This window comes from Fundulus heteroclitus, chromosome 18 (genome assembly GCF_011125445.2).
Source record: "Fundulus heteroclitus isolate FHET01 chromosome 18, MU-UCD_Fhet_4.1, whole genome shotgun sequence".
In the NCBI taxonomy this organism is placed as follows: domain Eukaryota; kingdom Metazoa; phylum Chordata; class Actinopteri; order Cyprinodontiformes; family Fundulidae; genus Fundulus; species Fundulus heteroclitus.
The window spans coordinates 3,652,868-3,677,619 of record NC_046378.1 but is presented as its reverse complement, the minus strand read 5'-3'; the positions used below and the strand labels follow the sequence as shown (position 1 = coordinate 3,677,619).

Genomic DNA, 24,752 nt, shown 5'->3' with positions numbered 1-24,752 from the left:
CTTAAGGGATAATGGAGGAAATTAATCAACTGTATAACTTTAAAGCTGGTCATCATCTACTAGTATTGCTCAACTGAGACAAGAAAAATTATTCAGAATTCTATTTTTCCTTTCTAGTGCTATTTAGATTTTTGTTTCTCACTGGCCTTTTTTGTTACTTCTGTACATTTTCGTTCTAGTAAGGGATTTCTGTTAGTTTCTCATGTATTCTGTTTTTGATCATTCTCCTGCAGCTCTCCCACTTCATGTTGTTCGCCTGTTGCTTGTTTGTTAATTACTTTCTCCTGCCCTCCAGTTTTCCCTCCCCTAAATAAACCCACAGGTTCATCTCCATCTTTGTCAGATCCTACCAGCCGTTATGCTACATTGTTGTTGTCAGCCTCTTTTTTATGTTTTCCTAACAAATGTTTTTTTTTTTCTCAGATTGCACAGGATACATGTCAAATGATTTGTGGATTCATTAAAGTGCAAAGACCGGTTGTGTAGACTTTTGAAAGCCACTTTTCAACTACAGCCTTGTAAACGTTGTTGACTGGCTCTTGTAAAGTTCAGACAGATTTCCTTTTAACAAAATCTGTCAAGATGACCCTTTCATTTGTCAACTTATTTGCAGTATTGACAAACCCCAGCAGGCTTTGTCACCAGCCGCCCATTTACAACTGGGAGGGCTCTGACTGATCTCACAGGAGGCATTAGATAACAAACTCAGCTGTTATAAATATCTCATTATCAGTCTGTGACGATATCTGCCGAATTGAACCTACAACATTTATTTTTTTTTGCAACTTTTTGTCAGGGATGGAGGAATTGGAAAAAGCAGTTGAATAAAAACATGATTGTCAGTACACGTGTTGTTCTCCTTCTAATGTATTCATTGGAAAATAGATTGTCTCAGGGCTTCTGCCATGCAGCCTTGTCCCTATGGGTTCTGTTTCTCACTTACATAATTGTATGGCTGGCTGCACTTTCTGTCAGATAGAATGCATTTATGATTGGAAGCGTGCACGTTTTTTTTTTTCACTGCTGTATTCCTTGTTCACTTTCATACCCTTGAACTTTAGCTCGGCGTCATAAATAATGGCCCCATAAATGCTTTAAACTTTGTTTCATCCAGCCACACGGTGTTCTCAGTCAGTGGTCACAAGCTTTGGAGATTTTATGAATTTATGCCATCCTAATAAAGATAACTGGCTTCAGGTGTGATTGGAGAACTATAACACATCAGTCACTGAGCTGACCTTCTAGAAGGTTGCAGGGGCCGATCTCCAGCTTGAAAGTTGACCATGGAGTGGACAAGAGTGGCCCTTGCTGCTCTGTTTCTGCTGGGGATTCTGGGATCCTCGGGAGCCAAGGGTAAGACCAAAAAGTTTTTGTGATCTGACTGTTTTTGCACGAGACAGTATTTTCCTCACATTTATTTCTAATTTTTTCCATATTTCATATATTTGAGAGGTTTTTAAGGCTCTTTTTGATGCTGCTCTGAAAACAAACTATTCCACAGATTTTTTTTATTTAATCCTTTCATATTTTCTTCAGTCTGCCACTCAAAACATAAAATCAGAACCAAACTTGGTTTAATTTCTATTCATATGTTTAATGATCTACTAATGATCTCCATTCATACAATATCCCCCACTTTCAACAACAGAAGATTGCAACCCTCTAAAAGCTGGTTTATGCATGAATGTGGTCTGGAATCTCAGCAGAATTTGAATTAATCCAGTATTGTAGTCACAGACTAAAGATCTGCAAGTGTATAAAGGCAATAGCAGTGGAATAAGCATAACTTTACCAACTGTGATAAACTCAAAGCAATAATAAGACAAGGCGATCACCATCACTCAGGATTTGACCCATAACTTCCAGTAAGATAGAATAAACTGCAGAAGGTATGGAGAAGAGGGGCCAGAACTGTAAACATTTGCTCTCTGCATACATTTGAAGTATTCACTCAATCTTTGAACAGTATAAAATGTTTTAAACTGTTTAAAGTAATTGAAAAGTCCAAAATACAGCATTTGTTTACCACCCAAGGCTCTAAGTCTTGGGTGGTTCTCCTATGTTCAGATGAGAAGCAAGGGAAAAGAGGAGAGCCAGCCCACATGTAGCAGCAGCACTGCACACGTGCTGGCACACAGATTCAAGGTAATAAGAGACACGCAGTGGGCTGGCTCTGGTTCTGGATAAAGCTCTGGATCGCCTGGCTGCTAATATCAAAACAGACATTTGTATTTGGACAGCACTTTTATTGTCTGTTTTAATTTGACTTGTTGACAAATCAGCTGGGACCTTTTTTCATTATAAGTCGTGTTCGCTGTCTGTGAAATTTGGAAACAAAATATTTTCCGTTTCATGAATTCTGAGCTTTGCTTTGACGCTGGGCATTTTAGTGACTTGTGTTTTAGCTGCTGTCTCCGTAGCTCCAAATCATGGAACTCTATCCACAGATATCTGAGTAGGCCACGACCTGGGAGCTGAATCAGTGAATAAAGACTTTTATATGGTTCTTTTTGTAAAGTGTCAAGAACATTTTCATTGTTAAGAGAAACACAGATTTATTAGATCAACTGGATAATGTACACTGGGTCTAATATCATTTAAAAAACTCATGCAGACGAAAATAGGCCAGGAATAATCAGAAATGCAAACATAAAACAGACATAACATCCAACACACTACCATCACCTTTATTTGGAGCTGGATCTGATACTTAGGATTGGATCTTGGGATTGGATCGGAGCATCACTGCTAACTAGTTTACATGTAGCCTAAATAATTTGCAGTGCCAATAATATTCTCAGTGGCCCACTCGGCGTGTCACGTTCCTTTCTACCCTCACCACCCTTCGCTTGACTGTGCAGCTTCTTTAAGGAGAGAAAGCAGCACGCACAACATTTGAAAGTTTTTTTTTCACTCACTTTTCTTTTTTCTTCGGGTTTCACACAAACCAACAGACTCCAATGTCTTTCATGATCACCGTGACTTGGAAAGAACTTTGATGTCTGATTCTCTTTTCAGCCAAGAATAAGACAGCTTCTTATCATTTTCCTCTTCTCGGTGACTTAAAACTTATTTTGAACCTCGGATGTTAGATGATCAAGGCAGATGAATAGCAGATGGCAGACTCACTTTCCTCTCTTTCAGCACTCTCTGAGTTCCCCATTACTTCTCAACCTTGAGACCATTTACTGTTCGCTTCACAAGACGCTTGCAGATGCTTTTAGTTCGGTTAACAGAGAGCTGGAGGAGAGCTTTCTCCGCATTCGCTGCGGACCGCCATATTAAACTGTTTATGGCACACAGATATGTATGGCAGCAGATAAGAGAGCCTGAGAGTGAGATGTGACAGCTGTGGCTACAAACAGGCCTCCTAACACACGCATTCAGGTCCCCGAGGAGCTTCCTGCTCACGGTGATCGCCCTTACACTTTACTTTGATGTTTCTTCAAAGCATAAAGTTACACCTGTTCTGAGACTGGTGATTCCATAAAAGGACAAACTCTACTTGCAACCATTTAAAAAAAATAATTGTCTAAATGCTGTGTGTTGTTTGGGAGACCGTCATAGAACCAAAGCTGTTGTGGGTTCATGTAGATGGAGGCAAGGAAAGAAAACCTTAGCGTTTGCTTTTAGCCAGAAACCTTTTTAATACCCAGTTTTATACCAACTTTGAAATGTTTCTGTAAAATGTAAATTAACATAGCTCCTGTGCCATTGTTCTCAGTTGGAACTTGTGAGGAGGGAATGACTTACTTTGATGTTGTTTGGTGCAACATTTTTACTTTGTGTAGCTTCCAACACACTTCTAGAATTGACAACAGGGTCTCCTAACTCCAGTCCAGTTTTTGTTATTGTATAAACACATCACTTTACAAACAACCTTGAAACTATTATTTTGAATACAAGATTATTTATGGGCAAGGGCGGGGACCTTGGCGTTCCGATCCTTGGCTGCAGAAGCTGGCTCTTGGCACGTGGAATGTCACCTCTCTGGTGGGGAAGGAGCCTGAGCTTATGCGCGAGGTTTCGACTAGAGATAGTCGGACTCACCTCGACGCACCGCTCTGGCTCCGGAACCAGTCTCCTTGAGAGGGGCTGGACATTCTTCCACTCTGGAGTTGCCCATGGGGAGAGGCGCCGAGCTGGGGTTGGCATACTTGTTGCCCCCCATCTCGGTGCCTGCACGTTGGGGTTTTCCTCGGTGAACGAGAGGGTGGCCTCCCTCCGCATTCGTGTGGGGGGACGGGTTCTGACTGTTGTTTGCGCTTATGCGCCAAACAGCAGTTCAGACTACCCACCCTTTTTGGAGTCCTTGGAAGCGGTACTGGAGAGTGCCCCTCCTGGGGACTCCCTCGTTTTGCTGGGGGACTTCAACGCTCACGTAGGCAATGACAGTGGGACATGGAGGGGCGTGGTTGGGAGGAATGGCCCACCTGATCTGAACTCGAGTGGTGTTTTGTTGTTGGACTTCTGTGCTCGTCATGGATTGTCCATCACAAACACCATGTTCAAGCATAAGGGTGTCCATATGTGCTCTTGGCACCAGGACACCCGGTCGCAGTTCAATGATCGACTTTGTTGTCGTTTCATCTGATCTGCGGCCGTATGTCTTGGACACTCGGGTGAAGAGAGGGGCGGAGCTCTCCACCGACCACTACCTGGTGGTGAGTTGGCTCCGATGGCGGGGGAGGAAGCCGGTCCGACCGGGCAGGCCCAAACGCACTTTGAGGGTTTGCTGGGAACGTCTGGCAGAGTCCCCTGTGAGGCGGAGCTTTAACTCCCACCTCCGGGAGAACTTTAAACACGTCCCGAGGGAGGCGGGGGACATTGAGTCTGAATGGACCATGTTCCACGCCTCTATTGTTGAGGCGGCTAGTTGGAGCTGTGGCCGCAAGGTTGTCGGTGCATGTCGCGGCGGCAACCCTCGAACCCGCTGGTGGACACCAGCGGTGAGGGAAGCCGTCAAGCTGAAGAAGGAGTCCTATTGGGCTTTTTTGGCCTGTGGGACTCTGGAAGCAGCTGATGTGTACCGGCAGTCGAAGCGGCAGGCGGCTCGGCTGGTCGCCGAGGCAAAAACTCGGACGTGGGAAGAGTTCGGAGAGGCTATGGAGAAAGACTTCCGTACGGCTTCGAAGCGATTCTGGTCCACTATCCGGCGTCTCAGGAGGGGGTAGCAGTGCAGTACCAACACTGTTTACAGTGGGGGTGGTGTGCTGCTGACCTCGACTCGGGACGTTGTGTTTCGGTGGGCGGAATATTTCGAAGACCTCCTTAATCCCACCAACACGTCTTCTGTTGCGGAAGCAGAGCCTGAGGACTCTGGGTCGAGTTCTCCCATCTCTGGTGCTGAGGTTGCCGAGGTTGTTAAAAAGCTCCTCGGTGGCAAGGCCCCGGGGGTGGATGAGATTCGCCCGGAGTACCTTAAGGCTCTGGATGTTGTGGGGCTGTGTTGGTTAACGCGGCTCTGCAACATTACGTGGACATCGGGGGCAGTTCCCCTGGATTGGCAGACTGGGGTGGTGGTCCCCCTATTTAAAAAGGGGGACCGGAGAGTGTGTTCCAACTACAGGGGAATCACACTCTTAAGCCTCCCTGGTAAGGTCTATTCAGGGGTTCTGGAAAGGAGGGTCCGTCGGATAGTCGAATCTCGGATTCAGGAAGAGCAGTGTGGTTTTCGTTCTGGCCGTGGAACACTGGACCAGCTCTACACCCTCAGCAGGATTCTGGAGGGGGCATGGGAGTTTGCCCAACCAGTCTACATGTGCTTTGTGGATCTGGAGAAGGCATTCGACCGTGTCCCCCGGGGGATCCTGTGGGGGGTACTCCAGGAGTATGGAGTACCGGGCCCTTTAATAAGGGCTGTCAGGTCTCTGTACGACCGGTGTCAGAGTCTGGTCCGCATTGCCGGCAGTAAGTCGGACTCGTTTCCGGTGAGAGTTGGACTCCGCCAAGGTTGCCCTTTGTCACCGATTCTGTTCATAACTTTGATGGACAGAATTTCTAGGCGCAGCCAAGGTGTTGAGGGGATCCGTTTTGGTGGCTTTAGGATTGCGTCTCTGCTATTCGCGGATGACGTGGTCCTATTGGCTTCATCAGGGCGTGATCTACAGCTCTCACTGGAGCGGTTCGCAGCCGAGTGCGGGATGAAAATCAGTGCCTCCAAATCCGAGACCATGGTCTTGAACCGGAAAAGGGTAGAGTGCCTTCTCCGGGTTGGGGAGGATGTGCTGCCCCTAGTGGAGGAGTTCAAGTATCTTGGGGTCTTGTTCACGAATGAGGGGAGGATGGAGCGGGAGATCGACAGGCCGATTGGTGCAGCGTCTGCTGTGAAGCGGGCGCTATACCGATCCGTTGTGGTGAAGAGAGAGCTGAGCCAAAAGTCGAAGCTCTCGATTTACCGGTCGATCTACGTTCCTACCCTCATCTATGGTCACGAGCTTTGGGTCGTGACCGAAAGAACGAGATCCCGGATACAAGCGGCTGAAATGAGTTTTCTCCGTAGTGTGTCTGGGCTCTCCCTTAGAGATAGGGTGAGGAGCTCAGTCATCCGGGGAGGACTCAGAGTAGAGCCGCTGCTCCTCCACGTCAAGAGGAGCCAGTTGAGGTGGCTCGGGCATCTGGTCAGGATGCCTCCTGGACGTCTCCCTGGTGAGGTGTTCCGGGCACGTCCCACCGGGAGGAGGCCCAGGGCAAGATCCAGGACACGCTGGAGGGACTATGTCTCCCGGCTGGCCTGGGAACACCTTGGGATTCCTCCTGAGGAGCTGGCCCAAGTGGCCGGGGAGAGGGACGTCTGGGCCTCCCTACTGAAGCTGCTACCCCCGCGACCCGACTCCGGATAAGCGGAAGAAGACGGACGGACGGACGGACGGACGATTATTTATGACTTTTCTTTTTATGACTGTTCCTCTGACCAATACTCTCTTTGGCTGGTCCATGACTTTAGACAGACATTAATGGACGGCCATGTCTTGGAAGGTTTGCAGCTGTAGCCTACTGTCTCCAGGTTCAGACGATGGATTGAACAGAGCACTGTGAGATGTTCAAAGCTTGGGATGTTGTTTTATAACCTAACCCGGCTTTAAACCTCTCCACCACTGTCTCCCTGACCTGTCTGCTGGACACATCTCCCTTTTTTTATTTGTTTTTGTAAAAACTATTTAAAACACAACACAAAATGACACGCAACTGACTTTGTGAGGTCTGTGGTTGTGACCCGAAAGAATGGGAAAAGTTTTTGGGGCATGAACAGTTTTATAAAGCACTGAGAGAGGAACTGTAAGATCACATTGTACATAGACATTGTAATAACGGTGATAGTAAAGCTCACAGCGTTAAAAGAGGCATTTTTGTCTTATCTACTAACAATAAGGCAAAAAGACAGGGGAAAAAATTCCAAACAAATGGTGAATCGTGTCAGTGAAGTTATTTCAAGGTAACCACGGACAAATCGATGTTAAGCCCAAGTTAAAATGGCAAACTCATACCCAAGTTAAAACACATATTATAATAACTTAAAATACTTACTGCAGACTGCAGCAGATGTTTTCATGCTACCACTGAGCTATTCATTGCAATGATTTACAGTGAAATTCTGTATTAGAAGTGCAAAGTTTACTTTATATATTAAATGCTTTGAGCAAAATCAGAGTCCTGGTACCTGATCATAGCTGACAACAAACAATTCAAGCAACCAGATGTTGCAACGTACAGATATCCAAAACACAGCAGAACCAGAGTTAAGCATTACCCTTTATTTTAACCATTAACAATACAATATTTATGGACCAAAATTGAGTTACCTTCATACTGACGAACATGGCCGATGGGAATGTTAAACTTCCTTCTTTACTAACTTCCTGTAACAGCTAGCTGTGCTGCACATTAACGAGAGTTTTTATGTAAACAGAAAGAATTGGAAATTGAGTGCCAGCTGTCTCATGTTCCTCTGTAACAGTACAACAGCAGTTGTGGTAAGCATTACTGCTTATTAAAAAATAGGCTGTTCTGCATTGCTGCTTCCCTGCAGACCCAGAAATCAGTCCCTTATTAGTCTCTATTGTCTATTATCAGTTATTTCTAATCTTTTAGGGACCTATGATGGTTACTTTTAAGACTCGCAGCCTCAGACTCTCACCCACCAAGTGATTGCAAAAAAAAAAAAAAAAAAAACCCACATGAGATGTTGTATAACATCATTAGTATTTCTGCATTAGAGCCACTTTTCTATGCATGTTTGTCCACAGTTGAGGAGGAGAACCCAGAGTTCTGGAGGTCAAAGGCCAGGCAGACTTTACAATCAGTACTGGACAGGAAGCTGAACACCAATGTCGCCAAGAACATCATGCTATTCCTTGGGGATGGTAAGTTACATAAAGCACAGTAAGTATTTTCCTTATTCTCCTGGCACAGAGAGAAAATCTAAGACAAGATGAGCAGAGGGTGTGCAGTTGTATCGGTGTAAATGATACTGTCAATACAACAGGAATGTATGCAAATGGTTGTGGTGTGTGCCTCAGGAATGGGATTAACAACCTACACTGCAGCCCGCATCCTCAAGGGACAGCTGCAGAACCAGCCTGGAGAAGAGACAGTGATGGCCATGGATACCTTTCCACACGTGGGGCTGGCTAAGGTGGGTACAGCACAGTGACATATGAAAATCACCAACTTTGTTATGAAACTGCAGACCTGCAGAATAAAGCATTGAACAGTTATGTTTCATAAACAACAGCAAAAAATCCCAATGGATAAATCTTTCCTAGAAGAGCTGCTCAGTCTCACATATCCTTATATGGAAATGCTATACAAGATTTTATTTATGTGTACCGGTCTTGGCTTTATTGTCATTGCTTGTGAATTGCTGACTTTTGTTTTGGTTCATGAAAATTAACTACTGTCTGTTCAATTAAGTTCAATTAAATTTTATTTATAGGTATAAGTAGGGAAACTTTAGGTGACTTTTGTTGAACAGCAAACATATCCTCCCCCTGTGTAGTGAGAAAAAACTCTCATTCCTTTCCATAATTACCAAGACAGAGATGGGTGATTTTATCAAAGTCAGAATTTATTTTTTCTCAGAAAACTTCTGGTCTGATCTAACCTCCTCCATTCTGCTCTAACTATTCATTCCCTTATGTACCAGTGTTTTTTATGCAAGATGTCACACCAGTTTTTCACCCACCAGGGTCTGCTGGAAATGTCCCAGGTCCTAGCAAGACAAAAACAATAACAGTAGACATAACCAACTCTGCAGCTGCACAGGGAGTCAGTCTTTCTTTTCACCTCCTACAGAGTTTAAAAAAAGAGGCTTCGCTCCAAATTTTTATTTAAAACCCTGTTTAAGGCTAAGGTATGGTTGGAGATTAAGATTCACACTGAAGCACTGACCTTTTTCTTCATTGGAATCAAATTGAACTTCACCTCTCTGATGATATAGAGAAAGTGCCTTTCTAGCAGTCCACAGCCTGTCTGGATCTTAAAAGATTAACAATACACCAGTAGAGGACTGGACAGTACCACTATTCATAAGTGCTATTGCTGATTGGGGTGAGTGTTCTGTGCAGACCTACAGCGTAGACTTCCAGATTCCAGACAGCGCAGCCACGGCCACCGCGTATTTGTGTGGAGTAAAAACGAACCTGAACACCATTGGAGTCAGTGCAGCAGCTCGCAACGGGGTCTGCAGAACTCAGAAGGGGAATGAGGTCACCTCCATCATGAAGTGGGCCAAAGATGCCGGTAAGGTCACCATATCAATTCTGAGGACATAATAACCCCATAATCTTTTTTTGCAAGTGGATGAAATTTTTTTTTCTCCTAATTTGAAGGTTTATGGCATAAGCTGTGGGTAGGTGCAGCCTCACCGTACCCACAGTTGGTTTCAGATATGCTCTGTGCATTCTAATTATCTAATCAGTGGTTATTTGGCGGATGATGTTAATAGTCTAATAAACAAGCTAAAGGTTCTTTTGCACCACATAAACCACTTTTCGAGTTCCTAAAATATTTGTTTTCACTTTTAAGTGACTGTCGATCATTGGTTTTAATTGATGGCTGCACTAGCGTCTCCGGCACAACAGGAACCAGACAATGTATAAAGTAGCTGTGTTATAAGATTAAAAAAACTAAAACAAACCAATCAAATGGTACAATCTATCTGGTATACACAGTAGGTGTAAGCTAAAATTATGAGCTCCACAATTGAACGTGAATGCTTTAAGCCTTACAGCATTTACCTGTGTTGAAGACTCTTATTTTCAAGTAAGAAAGGAAGTATTTCTTGATTTGCATTGTTTTATTTACAGAGTTATTAATATTCTTTTGGGGAGCAGAAACTGTTTCAGAGAACAAGTTTAGACACAGATGCTTTGTATGCACTGTGAGAATACCAAGACTGGCTAACTGTTAATTATGCTGAATTTAGTTTTTGGTGTTTTCTGTTGACACACTTCCTTTATGTTAGTGTGAAGAACATTAATCCTCTCTATTTTAAAATCACAAAGAATTCAACTGATCATATTTAGACTTGATATTTTTTACAATGAACAGAAATTCTGGTTCAGTGTTCAAATCCTAAACATGGTTTAAGATTTGCAGAATTGTTATTTGGAAAATGCACAAAGGAAGCATTCTCCTGCTTTTTAGGCATTAGGACCACCTTAGAATTGGCCATAAATATAAACCACAGCATATGGGAACCTAGACTGGAATATTTTACTCTCATTACAATTTGTTTAAAACAAATGTTATGATTTGTAAAAACTTTATTTGTTAAAAAAGGGAATTCCTAGTTTATTATTACTAAAAGTTAAAAGGTTTATTGCTAAACCTATCTCTAAAATTTTGTGTTGTTCTTGTGAACCTATTGTGTGCAAGCGTGAAGTTTTGTTGCACACCTAGAATGCGGAGTATGACTGGTCTCATTATAAACAAACTGATCTAACTTGGTGAAGCAGCTAGTTGTGTTGCAACTCGTTCTATCTGGTACCCAGTTACAATAGGGAGACAGTTCTAATAAAGTTGTATTTTTCATTTTAGTCCTCATCTATTTACTTTGATCCTTTACCCAGGATGCATCAGGTGAATTCTGTTTGCAGCTACCAGACTGGCTTTTTAACATGTAAGAACAAAGTGTAAAACACAGAACTAAAATATAGCAAGCCATCATGGTGTAGTCGTTTAATGGAAAATCCACTGTATGCAACCAGACAAATTTACTGGTGTAGAAATTTGAGCAGAATACGTGACTATGCCCCTCAAACTTGGTATTGATTTGGCAATTTCTGTGCTTCTAAATCACAGAGAGCGCATTTGTTGTTGTAACAATTTGTAATTTTCTGTTGTCAAGAGCCAGGCCTAGCATCACATCATCAAAGAACGTAATTTGTTATTTTGGAAAGCCAAAATCCTTCTCAATCCGCTCTCAGCAGCTCTATTTATCCGTTTTAGAAGCTGACATTTATTTTGTGGTGGTCCTTAAAGAATTTGCCTACTCTTTAGTACACATATACCTGCGGTCGTGTAATTATCAGATTGGTCAGCTATATTTGTTTTGATTGCTTGTCTTTTTGGTAACTAATGGAAAACGATCCACTGAGTGTAGGAATAATCCAGCGTGCCTTTAGGTCCATGTCCAACACGCTCCAGCAGAAGCCACAGGTTAAGCTTTGTCCAGTTAAAGGTGCAGCAGCAAACAAGTAGGCCTGTTGAGACATACTTGCAAAAGAATATTACTGTAGTGATGATTATAAGGTTAAAAAATGTAAACAAGATACTGGAGAAAAACACAGAGAGATGCAGTGTGATGTCAAAGTCCATCTGAAATATTAGCTTTAGGTCTTCACATTTTGGCTATTTTTAGTTCTATGTAAAATAATGAAATTATTGCTTATTGCTCCTTTAAGTTTACATTTTCTCATATATGCACATCCTCTTGATATTGTGAATTTCTAAAATAGTTTTAATTTGTGAAGCTCTGAAGATGAGCTTTGTTGTAATTAAGAGTGGAATTAAGAGTACACTTTGTAACATGCTGTTAAAAGCATCAGAAACGTACACATATAAAGTGGATAAGTGCTGTGCGGAAATAAGACAGAGTATAACAAAACAAAATGGTGGAATGGCTTCAAATGTGGAAGAATAATAATGACTGAAAAAAAAAGATCAAATCTGGATAGAAATAGACATAAAGACTTGCAGCAGAGACTACACATAGGAATGGAGGCTGTCCACAAATAAAACAGAAATGAATCTTTATGGAGCTGGCACAGTTGGGTGTTGCACCAGAGAACCCCTCAGGGCTGCAACAAACCTCAGTTTTACAGCTTAGCTCAGCTCTTTGACTGCACCTTGACCCTGATCGAGTTCCACAGATATCAGGGGCTGTTACGCTGTTTTTATACAGGGATGTTATTACACTGAAGATATTCTCAGTCTTTGACCTGAGAAGGACTCTGCAGCACATCATTAAAACACACTGCAGACGAGCCATATTCCTACTTCAATTTGTTGTGGGACGGAGCTTCTGTGGAGGAGCAGGCCTAGCTGTCTTTGTAGATGCCGCAAGATGTATTTATTTGTCTAAAGTAGTGTTTTTTTTATATTTTTACTGTAAGAAACCTCAAATCTTTTAAGAACTAAAACTAACTAAGCTTCAGAACCCATCAAGTACAAAAGCTTTTTTTCCCCCTTTCGTTTAAACCTGCCTGAAGCACGTCATCCGCTGAACTTCCAAGACAGGGCAAGTTTATTTAAAAAGCACTTTTCAAAGTGCTTCCACCCGCACAAAACTGATTCTTGAATATTTATGCTAAAATTTATACTTCCTACATTTAAAATGATGTTCATGGTAATAAAGGCTAAAGCTGTCAAAGCTGTCCTTTTGTTTGCTTGCTTGTTTTTTTTTTTTTAGCCAACCATCTCAAAGGTATGACAGTTTTTTCTCTCTGCAGGCCAGGCCTGGGCTGGTAGTAGATGTCTTAGATCTGATGAGCTTTGTTAATAATGCTGAAAAAATATATAATCCTGCCACAATATGAAAGTTTTACATATGCTTGTGAAGATTCTCAGTCATCAAGGTCATGGTCATTCCAAAAAAGTAAAGAAAAAAAACAAAACAACTGGACTTTGGAACTCCACACTACTCCAGACATTTTGAAAAAATATAACTATAACAAAGGTGTGATTTTTCTTTTCTTTACAGTTATGTTATTTGAACACAGAAGTTCTGAAAGTCGCTCTGCTCATATTACCCTAACCCATGAGACTGATTTCCAAATCAGCTTTATCTATCTATCTATCTATCTATCTATCTATCTATCTATCTATCTATCTATCTATCTATCTATCTATCTATCTATCTATCTATCTATCTATCTATCTATCTATCTATCTATCTATCTATCTATCTATCTATCTATCTATCTATCTATCTATCTATCTATCTATCTGTCTGTCTGTCTGTCTGTCTGTCTGTCTGTCTGTCTGTCTGTCTGTCTGTGTATATATATATATTATATATATATATATATATATATATATATATATATATATATACATTATCGATAACTAGAAACAAAGCTTCTTGAGTTCAGACACTAAAGTTCAAAGCAGTGTCAGCTAAAATTTATAAACTGAACTTCAGACAGGAGCAGCAAACATAAACAGACAAAAAGAGCAGCTTGTCGAGAAGTAACAATCTTTGCTATTAATGGATTATTGTTTGAACCCTGACTTGTTAAAAGTGTGGGTTTTCAATGTATAATAAAATTTTCTTTATTAATTAATGTACTAGTTGTACATTTACAAATATTAACTGACATTTTCTTCTAAGAATGTGGAAGGAAGATTTGGTGATTTGTGATTTGAAACAAAACCCAGCAACGGTCAAAGGCAGAATCTGAACAGTTTCTCTATGACTGGTGCCAATATTTAAATATCAAGGCAATGAGGATCAATAATACAAAGCAATTATTTCCTTTACATTAAACCAGTAGTTTTTTTTATCTGTATGACCTGGGATCAGAATTTGGACTGTGGACAGTGTTTTGTTTAAATGTGATATTAACCTAAAACTGGGGAAATAAATGTTTCTACACTTTGACAGTATTCTTTATTTAAAAAATGTGACTCCATCCATCCATCTTCCTACACGCTTATCTCTCATGGGGACACGAGGGGTGCTGGTGCCTATCTCCAGCTGTCAGCGGGTGAGAGGCGGGGCACACCCTGGACAGGTCGCCAGTCTATCGCAACACAGAGACAGACAGGAGAACCATTCTTACACACACTCACACCTAAGGAGAATTTAGAGAGGCCAATTAACCTAACAGTCATGTTTTTGTGGACTGTGGGAGGAAGCCAGAGTACCCGGAGAGAACCCATGCATGCACAGGGAGAACATGCAAACTCCATGTATGCCTGGTTCGAGTCCCAGGATGAACCCAGGACCTTCTTGCTGCAAGGCAACAGTAAATGTGACTCATTTGGTCACATTAAAACAAATGCACTTGTGTGATTGTGTTGGTATAAAAATATTAGTTTTACTCTGTTTTGTGTTGCAGGTAAGTCCGTTGGCATTGTAACGACCACGCGGGTGCAGCATGCCACCCCAGCAACCACCTACGCCCACAGTGCCAGCAGGAAGTGGTACAGCGACGCAGACATGCCTGCTGCAGCTAAGGAGGACAACTGCACTGACATAGCATCCCAGCTGATCAGAAACATAGACATCGATGTAGGTTATATTGTAACAGGAGTCATTACTTTGGAAAAGTATTTAAGTGTAAGCATGTGCATTTTTTTCCCCAGGTGATCATTGGGGGAGGCAGAAAGTACATGACACCTAGGTACACCAAAGACCCAGAGTACCCCTGGGATCTGTCTTCCTGGGGGAAAAGAAGAGATGGACGAAACCTAATCCAGGAGTGGCAGAGCATGAAAACAGGAAAGGTAGCTCTTCAGATATCCAGCGCTGACTCACTAATTGTAAAACTCGAACTAAACACAGTTTACTGGTCTAGTGTATGGAAATTAGCTCAAGTGGGAAAATTTAAGGCTTTAAGAGGCTTTTCTCACAAATGAAAGCAGGACCAAAAACGTATTTAAACTGACTTTAAAGCCTGAGGTTATCTGCAGCCCTCAGAGCAGGTCTGATGATGGACGTCACAAAAAGGACTTTTTTAATTGGAATGCTTTATTCACTGATGCGAGAAAAACAAACTGTTAAATTAAACTGTTTGCATTACAGAAACATGTAAAACACAGAATGATCAAACAATTGACTTCTACTCTATTAAGTGTCTTGTTCTTGTGTTACAGGTAGCTCACTATGTATGGAATAAAACCGATTTTGATGCTGTTGACCCTGAAGCCACAGACTACCTCATGGGTAAATATTTTTTCCCTTGTTTTGTTGATTCTCCTTTGATGTATTATACATTTCTCTAAGGTTAAGACCCAGCTTTCTGGCCTTCAGTAAAACACCCATTAACATGAGCCTTATGCCCTTGGGTTTTACTGGACTCATTCCACTTTGTCCTGGTGATGCTAGTCTTGAATACCTGTATATTTTATCAGGAAGCTCTGTAACTGCCTGCAGATTTTTTAAGGAGCAAATATGCTACACTCTGATGGCTAAACAGGAACACACACACACACACACACACACACACACACACACACACACACACACACACACACACACACACACACACACACACACACACACACACAAAATTGTGTGACTTCAGGTGGAATATCCTAACTAACCAGTGTAAATCTTCTAGATCGTCCGCTCTTTTCCAAACAGAGCATCATTAAATAAGTTCAAGATGAGATTCCTTCACGTTCCTCAAGTAGAAATAAAAAAAACGTTCAGTTCAAAGCTTTCAAAAACGTGAGCTCCACTCCTGAACACACAACAGTGCTTATAGTTGTCTTTCAACTTCCTTTTAAATTTTAGTTTAGGTGAATTAATCTGTATCTTGGGAAAAAAAATCAACTTTTTGTGTCTTGTGCTTGTGACTTGGAGACACAGTTTACAGAAGCAAATATAGCTAAATGCAGCCAGTGCCCTCAAAGCATGACTATTTGCGTTTTTAATCAGTGCTTTCACATTTGTTCTTCAGATATTTACTATTTTGAGAACACTGCATAGGCCTCCAGTTTACTTGAAAAAATATGGAAACGGTTCATGGCGAGGACCAGAAGGGACTCGAGATTGGATTTTTGAAGTACCATCGGCGTGTAAATCCCTACAGCAGCATTTTTGATCAGCTGGTGAAAACATCTGCAGGAGACCAATGTTATGTAGATGTGACCTGTTTGGACCTCTTTACTGTGACTTTTAAGTTAGATTTTTCAACGTTGTTGCTTAACATCGGGTGACAACAAGCAACTTCAGCTCAAATGATGTATTCTAAAACATGGACATGAGGAAAACTCTCATTCAACAATAGAGCATTGACAGCTCAAAAATCTTTGACCTAGATCGGGGTCTTTCTTATACCTCTGTTCTTCGATTGCCAACTGGGGTCTGGGGTCTGGAGCGCGCCACCTGATCCGGGGTCTTGGCTGGCGATTGTTGTAGGGCCCAGGTGACTTGCAGAGACTGGGGCTGACACTTCTGCTCTCCCCGGTAATGGGTAGGGGGGAGGGGTGGCTAGGGTATGGAAGTTATTTTTTTGGGGGGGGGGGGGGGGGGGGGGGGGGTTCTGGTTGAGCTGCCCGTTGAGGTCATGTTGGACCCATCCCCGGGGGACTTGTGCCGGGGATCGTCTGTTCCAGGTACGGGATGGGGGTCTGAACTGCTCCCTCTCCCGAGAACATCTCAAGTCTCTGCCAAGTGTGGAGCCCATCCCCCCTGTCCTGCCCCCCTCTGCTGGCTGGCGCCTTGGCCCACTGGTGCATTGGTGGTACTCGGTGTCTAGGGGTGGATGCCTGTGTGGGTGTCGACCCATTCCTGGCGGCTGCTTCGCGGGGCCTGGCACCTCGGGGCTCCCATCGGGGGGCAGGGCACCCCCGGGGCCTTGGGTCCCTGGGGCCCATGGCCGGTTCCACTTCAGCGTAGCTGGCTGCCAGCGGAGCCCACTGGCTCGTCCCCGCGGCTCCTGGGGGCTTCGGCATTGCGGCGGCTGGGGGACTTTCTTGGGGCTGTCTCTCCTCTTGGTGGGGTGGGGGGCAGATTTCCTGTGTTGCCCCCTCCTCTTGGGCACCTTTACTTTGGGGTCCCTTTAGGCACCTGGGGTTTTGGGTCCCCATGCGCTTGCCTCGGTGCTCTAGGGAGGGCGGGTCTTTGGCTCTTCACTACAACTATTGAGCATTTTTTAACATGGATAAACCTTACATATACAAGTGCACTCTCACAAACAACTACAGGTGCTGGTTTCCAGGCCCATATTTTTATCTTCAGCTACCACATTATTCATGTCAGATTAAATAATATTACATATACTTCACCGATGGTATCAAGGTGTTACTTTATTGTATCTGTAATACTATATCCGTTGGTTGTGCTGTTCTTTTTACATCTCTCTTTGCAGGTGATGAAGCAGATTGAAGACATTTTATCATTCTCTCCCTTATATCTCCTCTTTCACCTTTTCTCCCTTTTTTTTCTTTTCCTTTTCTACTTTCTCATTGTAGTGTCCATATAACATGAAATACCTGCATGAATTATAACAAAACTATTCACATGTTTAAATCAAGCGGTGCACAATGGCGAAAGCCGTACTGCTCCACTTGTGAAAGTAAAATCTGTTGGGCTCTGTTTGGCATTAAGACAATAATTCTTATTGCCACATTGCCAGACAGGACACTATGACAAAAAAAAATAAATAAAAAATCTTTGACCTATCAGGAGGAGGAGATCTTGTCATCTCCTGCCTCCCACCGTGATTCAATACTTCTTATGCTATGAAAATGAAGACAGTAGTGGGATAAAAGCCGCGGCGCTGGGCCTCTGGTTAAACCCAGGTTAAAATGCATCATTCCAATCTGGCTTGCCTGTCTCTTCGCAGCTCTGTTTGAACCCGGGGATCTGCGCTATGAGGTAGATAGGGACCCAAGCAAGGACCCGTCCATTGTTGAAACCACAGAAAAGGCCATCCGGATCCTGCAGAAAAACCCAAAAGGTTTCTTCCTGCTAGTGGAGGGTAAGGAACAACTGTTTTAATCTTGTGGCAGCTCTTGTACAGATGGTGCCTCTATTTGTTGCAGATACAATTTTTTGTTGTTTAACGGTTTCACAGATCACAGTAAAAATTGTTCTGTTGTTTTTTTTTTTCACCTGTCTTGGATGGTTTGGGATTATTCTCATGCCAGCCGCTCCATCTCTGCCTTTCAGAACGCTTTACTTCAGAAAGGATGTACCTGCAGTAGATCCGGTAGCTTGACATCGATTCTGCCCACAGCTCAACGAGTTTGCCGCAGCGCATGCTGTAGTGGGGGGTGGAGGGGCTGATGTGTTTCTCTTTCACTCGGCTGCTGCGCTGGCCTCCTTATCCATCTCTCCTTTAATCTGGGGACACATTGCTTCAACCAATGCCTTCACAATGGCTTAAAAATAACAGGCAAATGCAGAAATAGAAGCAGGCATATGGTGCACCCAGTCACTGACAGCTCCCAGAGATCTCAGCTGGCCTCTAATCCACTTTCCAATATAAAGCATTCATACTTCATAAAAAAAAAAAAAAATTGTTGACACATCACAACCACAAACTTTACTGTATTTTGGGCTGAGATTGATGGGATGAGCCAACACAAAATAGCATTTTATTGTGTCATTGAATGGAAAAGGAATCATGTTTTTCTTTTATTTATGATTATTTCAAACATCATTTTGTGTCATTTGAGAAATGCCATACTTAGAACAAACTACACATATGGTAATTTAAGACCAGTCAACCCAGTTAGCCCTTTTCTTTCTCTTTATGAATTATTACATTATAATATATTGTGTAAGCCATGATGCAGTTTATAGCCTTTAAGATTTATGGCTGATTTAACTGTTCTCTGTTTATTATAAAATAAATGCAGTGCTTTCATTAAAAAAACAACAACTAAACAAACAATGATTACACCTGCTGGTGCTAGGTTAGCATAACATAAATACTACAAATGTAATGATTACGGCTGGTGAACCCGATATTCAGCCGGACACAGAGGTACATTTAAAAGGTTTATTGTGAAGAAGATGAATAATGACAGGTGAGGCAGAGAAACAGAACCAGACCAGGCAGATTAATTTTGGCTGAAGGTGAAGGCAGTCAGGGATGAGGAGGAGACCAGAGGATGTAGGTAGTGAAAGACCAGAACAGGCGATGTAGACCATTAAACCACCAGAACGGGCAGAGCAAGCAGCTGGAACTCATGGAGGAAACAGGCAGAACTGCAGCATTCAGACACAGGTGACCTTAATAGAAGAGTCCATCTGGCTGAGCACACAGGAACTGGTAATGGCAGGACACATCACACTGGACAAGAAGAGAAGAGGCGTTCTGGTAGGGATGAGTTGGCTGAGGCAGGTCTATGTAGGCCGGTGAACAGGTGACCAGAGTTGACAGTAATTACTGGCAGCAGGTGGAGCTGATGTGAGCTAATTGACTGGGGCAGAGCTGATAGGATAGTGGCTGAGAGGTGACAGGCTGAAGAAAAGTCCAAAGACAAAACAAACAAAAAGCCAAATCATGACAACTATAAAAGTGTTATCTATTAAACGTATTAGTATTATAATTTTGATACACTTAAGTAAAAAAAAAAAAGATTGAAAACCTCTAAACTCAGTAGTTTTTAGGTGGGTCCTTTATGCATGCTGCTCTTTAAAGAATATCACAAACATACTAAACTGGTATGAGCCAGTTAAGTAGTCAGCTATCTGGTCTGAGAGACGCTGCAGTCAGTCTTTAAGCAGCTCTGAGGGTGATCTGTGGCTCTCCTTTGGCTTCCACTCTATGATTGTCCAGGTTTTTGAAGACAAGACACATTCTCAAACAGCTGAATTTGTCTTTCATCTACAACTAGGCAAAGAAGAATTGCTGCAATCTTCTTTTCAGTTGGCCAACTAATGATGAACAGCAACAGGTGGGGGGGGGGGTGCTTTGGAGTGTTGTTGTAATAGTTTTTTCAACCATAACTTTTAAAAACATGACTCATGTCATGAGCTCACTAACCAACCCCCTCAACCTTCAGCGTCCGAAAAGATAAAACCATAAGTTATGCTGCACTCAGGATCCAAATTCCTGGTAAGATATCTTTTTTTTTTTTTTGGTACTATTTGCAACATTTTCATATAACATTTTACAGGATTAAAGAAACAAAGACAAAGATGAGAACTGTAGACTAAGGCAAAGTAGAATGGAAGGTTGCTTTGCGATTCAAAAGTCAAAAGCTCAGCTAAAAACAAGCAGTTTAGAAGAGAAATTTGATTAGTAACACTAGATTTATTTTTCTTGTCGCCTAAATAGGCCGGGCTTTCTATCCCTCTCCATGCCCCCCGTGCAGCTTCCTCTTTAAGCCTCTCTGTTCTACGTGTGTCCAGGCGGTAGAATCGACCAGGCCCACCACGCAGGCCGGGCTTACATGGCCCTCCATGAGGCCGTTGCTTTCGATGACGCCGTCGCCAAGGGCCTCGAACTCACCAGAGAGGAGGAAACTCTCACTATAGCGACGGCCGACCACTCCCACCCTATCACCTTCAACGGATTCCCCTTTCGAGGGCAGAGCATTCTGAGTAATTTCAGCCTGAATGTTTGTCTGAAAGTTTTGGTGCAATGTTTGCTCTGACGTTGAGCCTGCAGAGGTGCTTGCTTCTCTTTTCCCCCACTTAAGCCTGTCTCTTCCCATTCCTTTCTGCCTCCAGGCATGTGTGTGTGTGTGTGTGTGTGTGTGTGTGTGGTTGTGTGTGTGACTGCACCTGCTTCCTCACAGCTTCAGAGTGCTTCAGCCATCAGCAGCCTGACATTTCCTCTGCTTTCTCTTCCCTAAGATTGCAGCCTAGGTAAACACATAGCTGGCAGCCTCTCTCCTGCTCGCCTTTCTATTTCAGTCACTTCCCTGTTCTTCGTCTCTCCTCCCTCTGCCTCTCTCCAGGCATCGACCACAATGCTTCCCTAACTCCCACCTTCTCCTATAGCAGAACCTCTTTACCTGATGGAGAGTCTCCTTACCCTCCCCTCACGCTGTTGACCCCTTTACCATCGGCTTTCAGTGTTTTCTATTCCATAACTTTTGTGCTTACAGTGAGACAATTCAGCTCTTTAATGAAGACAAGGGTGTAACTTCTCAATTAAAGGGCCACAAGAAAGATCCAGAAAACCTGAAGTTCTTAAAAGTATGAAATTAAAAACAATCATAACCAGCATTCCTGTTTTTTTAAAGCAGCATATTAATTCAACAGCATACTTTCCTGACACAAAAAGAACACCACCTTATTAAGACAGAAATAAATGACCCGTATGCATAATAGCATGACACGTGTAAAGGAAACAGATTGTTTTTGTGACAAAAACAGCTTTGTAGTGAGGAGATGTCAAAAGTGAACATTCATCTGCCATACAGCTAAAGATGGAGAAAGCCATTTTACTTTTCTCAAAGATGCCTGAAAAATTGACAGGTTATGTTAAAATAAACGGGTCAAGAGAACAGAAGTCAACTCAGAACTTCAGGCCTCTATCTAAAAGAATAGTCCCGAGGGATCACTAGCTGCTGTGGTGAGCTACAGGTAGACTGAACTAGCCAAAATGTGCTTTTAAATCCCCGGGAAAGGAGCAGTCCCCCCCCCCCCCCCCCCCCCCCCCCCCACACCCCCAGTTTCCAAGCTACTGCTTTCACATCCTCACTGATTACTTTGCTATGATGCTTTAGTTTTGGCTGGCTATTGTATTATTATTTGTTGCTTGGTCCTTGGTTTACATTTTCTTGCATGTTTCGCAACTTTGGGCGTGGAAATGGATGCAACTATCATGATCTTCAAGCTCGACTAGAAACGAAAAGGTGAAGTTAGAAAAGTGGTGGTACGGGTCCCTCTTTTGTTCCACCTCTCCTGCTTCTGCAGAGCGCTCTGTGTATTTTTATTCACCTGTATCCCTCTTTCTTTAATATGACTCCACAGAGCTGTAAGCAGCTCTGCTTAGCGCTTCGATTTTCTCTCTGCTTCCTTTATCGTTTGAATCACAGCGAGCTTTTTTGTACCTGAACTGGACTTTTACAGACGTTTTCCAACAAAATCCAAGGCAAGCCCCCGATATCTGAAGGATGTACTGAAATAAGTTCTCACTCTTTAAAGATAGCCCACAAACATATCAATATCAGCCTTCTAAGCCTGTATTGATTGGGCCACAGCTGTGTGGTTGTTTCTTGCGGATTCCACCTTTCAGCTCCCTCTGCACCTCCCTCACCCCCCCCCCCCCCTTCCTCAATCCTCCTCCTTCCTCTCCCAGCAGTGCAACAGTGATTAATGGCTCTGTGAAACTCGAAGCTCTTCATCAGCAGGGAGACTCGCCAGGCTAATGGCTCATCTGGAGAGAAACACAGAGATACTCAACAAGCTTGAGACCTCCTGGAGCACTCTGGGGATGCGCAAACCCCCTCCTTCCTCTGTGCGCGTGTGTTTCTGTAACCGCTGTATGTGGGTAGAACTCAGAAAGGACTAATCTTTTTGTTTTCCAGGTAAATCTCCTTTGTGGGGTACAGACTTTTTACCTTACACCACGCTGATGTACGGCAACGGACCTGGTCACAAAATCATTGATGGCAAGCGCCCTGACATCCGCAATGTCACCACCAGTAAGGCACATTGTTTTTTTTTTTGTTTTTTTTTTGTCCTCAGACAGACAGATATACTATAGCAGCTGGAATTCTGACAAATTACAAAATTCACCTTTGTTTTGTCTCCTTACAACCACTAACTTAATGTGTTTTATGGGGAACGTATGTGAGACTTTGTTGCATTATTTTGAAGGGGGAAAAAAATCACACATTCTTTAACATGCTTGACAAATAAGAATTTGGGGTGTGCATATTGTAATAAGTTGTAAAAATCCAGCAGACAGGTCAGGAAAGTTTAAGGCAGTGTTGGGTTTTAAAACAATTTCCTAACCTTTAAAGAAGTCACCGAGTTCTGTTCAGTCCATCATCTGAGAATCTGTGGACAACAGGGCAACCATTACTTGTGCAAGCCACAAATCTGACCTTTATGAAAGAGTGGCAAGAAATGTGCCAATTTTTAAGAAGCAAGTCATAAAGCAAGTCCAGATTGTAGTTTGTCCCGAGCCTTGCTCAGGATGCACTAAACACGTAAAAGAAGGTGCTCTAGTCAGTTGAGACAAAAGCTTAATTCTTTTGACTCACCTGAAAACACAAATTGTGAAAAACCAACAGCGCTCGAGTCGTCACGCTAAGCACACCATTGTTATGGTGAAACAAAGTGGCGGTAGCATCGTTCTGTGGAAGCTTTTCTTCAGCATGAAAGGAAGGCTAGTCAGAGTTGAAGGGAAGATGGAAGGAGCTAAAGAAAGGGCAAAGCTGGAAGTAAAACTAGTTAGTGGCCAAAAATAAGAGAACGTTGGATGTTCAGCTTCCAGCAAGACAACAGGCCTGAACATACGGCCAGAGCTTAATGTTTGGGGTTCTATTATTTTCATGTACTGGAATGGCCTAGTCAAAGTCTAGACCTAAATCCAATGGGGACCCTTTGGCAAGGCTTGAAATTTAATGTTCCCAGGCACCGTCCATCTAATCTGACTGATATGTTACACTGAAGAATGAGTAAACCTTTCAGTTTCCAGATATGCAAAGCTGGGAGAGGTGTACCCCAAAAGGTTTGATGCTAAAAGTTTATTCTAGTATTGAGTCAGAGGAGCTAAAAACTAATGTGCATCACAATTTTCTGATTATTTTGTTTTTGCTCAATGAAAACTCTTGTCAGTCAGGTGGTTTGACCCACTAGATCCCTGTGGTTGTGTTGCTTTTCAAGTAAAATCAATTTAGCCTTTCTTTTCTCTTGCTACCTGTGCCGTTTTGCACATTTATTGGCTGCAGCCTTTTATATTTCATATTTAGGCAACCAAACCATGTAATTAGTCAAACAAAGCCTTCTCTATTAGTAAGAACATGATCTGTGTGTTAACAGCGAATGCAGGTTGGACACTGGACAGTTAAATAACTCTCTGTATATTTTGTCTTTTATAGAGGATAAAGACTACGTCCAGCTTTCTGCCGCCCCTGCAAAGTCGACCACCCACAGCGGGGAGGATGTGGCAGTGCTGGCCCGCGGACCCATGGCTCACCTCTTCAGCGGGGTCCATGAGCAAAATTACATAGCCCATGCTATGGGCTACGCTGCCTGCGTGGGTTCCGACCTGAGGCACTGCCAGGGGGAGGCCAGACCGCCTGTGGACCCCATCAACAGGTCTGGGGCTGTTCAGGTTTCAGCAGCTCTGTTCAGCAGCCTCATCAGTTTGCTGCTGGCCTTAACCGTGCTCATGTAAGACCCCCCTTATGTAAGACCCTCTCCCACTGAGGGAGGCCTTAGAGGTCAGAATGGGCACGGAGTGAGTGACTTGCTCATGGTCAGGATGGCCACCATTGTAGCTTCAGGATCTGTTGCCGCCGGCAAAGCGTCTTGATAAGAGAGACTGAATGGCTACAGTTTGCTTTGTTAATTCATCTGGTGCAAAAGTTGGGAGCTTTCAGGGTCTCTGTTTTTCACTAATAAAATCAACCATGATTAATGACGCATGTGTTAACTCTGT

At 43.0% G+C, this 24,752-nt stretch overlaps 1 protein-coding gene across 1 annotated transcript; it reads left to right on the top strand.

Annotated features, from left to right (window-relative positions):
- The first annotated feature begins 1,056 nt into the window (after positions 1-1,056).
- On the top strand, positions 1,057-24,734 carry alp3 (alkaline phosphatase 3). The gene is made up of 11 exons (XM_012863238.3): positions 1,057-1,353; positions 8,247-8,363; positions 8,520-8,635; positions 9,567-9,741; positions 14,565-14,737; positions 14,812-14,952; positions 15,322-15,391; positions 18,021-18,155; positions 20,540-20,731; positions 22,669-22,785; positions 24,190-24,734. Exons 1-11 carry the CDS (start codon positions 1,284-1,286, stop codon positions 24,486-24,488), a joined length of 1,605 nt encoding a protein of 534 aa, XP_012718692.2. The 5' UTR covers positions 1,057-1,283; the 3' UTR covers positions 24,489-24,734.
- Positions 24,735-24,752: the final 18 nt, after the last annotated feature.